This window comes from Cricetulus griseus, chromosome 7 (assembly GCF_003668045.3).
Source record: "Cricetulus griseus strain 17A/GY chromosome 7, alternate assembly CriGri-PICRH-1.0, whole genome shotgun sequence".
NCBI classification, from domain to species: domain Eukaryota; kingdom Metazoa; phylum Chordata; class Mammalia; order Rodentia; family Cricetidae; genus Cricetulus; species Cricetulus griseus.
Window position 1 is genome coordinate 63779525 of NC_048600.1, and position 2692 is coordinate 63782216.

Sequence of the window (2692 nt, forward strand, 5' to 3'; positions counted from 1 at the left end):
TAGTTTCTCACCTGTGCCTATCCTCTTCCCTGTGGCATGTGGAATTATTATACATGCTTGAAGTAACAGTTGGTTTTCTCTCTCCTCTCTTTAGGTACATGGCTTCTTCCTAGTCCCAGCCCAGAAGAATAAACCCTTAGACTGGGGAAGTGAGCCAGGCAAGCCAAAGGCAGCCTTGAGCCCTCCCCTTGCCTGCCCTCCCCTGTGGGGGCCAGGATGCTGAAGAAGCAGTCTGCAGGGCTTGTGCTTTGGGGTGCTATCCTCTTTGTGGGCTGGAATGCCCTGCTGCTCCTCTTCTTCTGGACACGCCCAGCCCCTGGCAGGCCCCCCTCAGATAGTGCTATCGATGATGACCCTGCCAGCCTCACCCGTGAGGTGTTCCGCCTGGCTGAGGACGCTGAGGTGGAGTTGGAGCGGCAGCGGGGGCTGTTGCAGCAAATCAGGGAGCATCATGCTTTGTGGAGACAGAGGTGGAAAGTGCCCACCGTGGCCCCTCCAGCCTGGCCCCGTGTGCCTGCGACCCCCTCACCAGCCGTGATCCCCATCCTGGTCATTGCCTGTGACCGCAGCACTGTCCGGCGCTGCTTGGATAAGTTGTTGCACTATCGGCCCTCAGCTGAGCATTTCCCCATCATTGTCAGCCAGGACTGCGGGCACGAGGAGACAGCACAGGTCATTGCTTCCTATGGCAGTGCAGTCACACACATCCGGCAGCCAGACCTGAGTAACATCGCTGTGCCCCCAGACCACCGCAAGTTCCAGGGTTACTACAAGATCGCCAGGCACTACCGCTGGGCACTGGGCCAGATCTTCAACAAGTTCAAGTTCCCAGCAGCTGTGGTAGTGGAGGACGATCTGGAGGTGGCACCAGACTTCTTTGAGTACTTCCAGGCCACCTACCCACTGCTGAGAACAGACCCCTCCCTTTGGTGTGTGTCTGCTTGGAATGACAATGGCAAGGAGCAGATGGTAGACTCAAGCAAACCTGAGCTGCTCTATCGAACAGACTTTTTTCCTGGCCTTGGCTGGCTGCTGATGGCTGAGCTGTGGACAGAGCTGGAGCCCAAGTGGCCCAAGGCCTTCTGGGATGACTGGATGCGCAGACCTGAGCAGCGGAAGGGGCGGGCCTGTATTCGTCCAGAAATTTCAAGAACGATGACCTTTGGCCGTAAGGGTGTGAGCCATGGGCAGTTCTTTGATCAGCATCTTAAGTTCATCAAGCTGAACCAGCAGTTCGTGTCTTTCACCCAGTTGGATTTGTCATACTTGCAGCGGGAGGCTTATGACCGGGATTTCCTTGCCCGTGTCTATAGTGCCCCCCTGCTACAGGTGGAGAAAGTGAGGACCAATGATCAGAAGGAGCTGGGGGAGGTGCGGGTACAGTACACTAGCAGAGACAGCTTCAAGGCCTTTGCTAAGGCCCTGGGTGTCATGGATGACCTCAAGTCTGGTGTCCCCAGAGCTGGCTACCGGGGCGTTGTCACTTTCCAGTTCAGGGGTCGACGTGTCCACCTGGCACCCCCACAAACCTGGGAAGGCTATGATCCTAGCTGGAATTAGCAGCACCTGCCTTTCCCTGCTGGATCTGCTTGTCATATCATGAGCTGAGACAGGCCTGCAGTCCCTGAGCTGTACCATCCTGTCCCTGTTTCCCTCTTGGGTCTATATATCTCCTATTTCTGTGCCCCCCTCCCTCCCTGTGGCATTCTAGTGCATAAATCATGATGAGGGTTATACTCCTGTTGTCCAGGGAGTCATCAGGAGAACTATTGTGTGGTGTAGTTGGGGGTATTGAACAAGAAACCACTGTGTGGTATGGGGAGGCTTGGGCTTGTTGGGGCCAAGGAGTCCTGAGTTCTCTGGAAGGGCATCGCAGAGAGCTTGGCAACTCGAGCTCTCTTGACCAAGCCTGTTGACCCTAACCTGGCTCCTGTTAAATGTGAGCTCACCTTGTGCACCTGTTCTTCCATTCTCCACCTTCCCCCAGTGTGGGGCTGGGATATGGAAGAAGGATTGGGTTTGTGGCCAAATGAGACTAACCAAAGGGGTTTCACTGTCAGGATCAGATTGGAGTTGTTGAGGTGCCAGGGTTCAGGGCCTCCTGACGTCTTTTATTGCTGACTCTCTCAGTGCTCTTCTACAATGGAGCAGTTTGTGGCTGTGAGATGGGAAGTGCTCGAGCCAGGTGTCAGGAAGATGTCGGGAGGAAAGCTAGTACGTGGGCACCCCTCCTTTTTGGAAGTCAGTTCCCTCGTTCTTTAGGAGGATTTGGTGCCAGCCTAGAGGAAGATGAGGACTGACTTCTGTGCCTCTTTTCCCCTGGGGTTTGGTGAGGAGGCTCCTCTCTGAGGGCTGGCTTTTGGTGGCTGTCTCAGAGCAAAGTACACCAATAGCTGAGACCAGGACATCTCTGGCCCCAAAGCAGCTCCTGCCCTGCCTTCCTCACCCTCCCCCCACCCCCACCAAGATGCAGGTAGCTGGTTGGAGAGAAATCTGTGTGTTTTTGTTTGTTGCCTGACCTTAGTTTCATGGAAGAAAATGGAATCTACAGAATTATTTTCAAAAATAAAGTAAAGGCTGAATTGTCTGAAAAATATGTGTCTGTGTCCTAGGAAAGGAGGTTAAATAGTGGGGCGGGGGCCAGGGAGGATAACAAAGGGAGAAAGTACACCTCCTGAACTAGATAGACTCT

The 2692-nt window shown here is 54.2% G+C and overlaps 1 protein-coding gene across 1 annotated transcript; it reads left to right on the forward strand.

Moving 5' to 3' along the window:
* Positions 1 to 216: 216 nt before the first annotated feature.
* Positions 217 to 1560, forward strand: Mgat1 (alpha-1,3-mannosyl-glycoprotein 2-beta-N-acetylglucosaminyltransferase). The gene is given in 1 exon segment (NM_001243980.1): positions 217 to 1560. A coding segment is annotated over 1 exon segment (1344 nt).
* The last annotated feature ends 1132 nt before the right edge of the window (positions 1561 to 2692 follow it).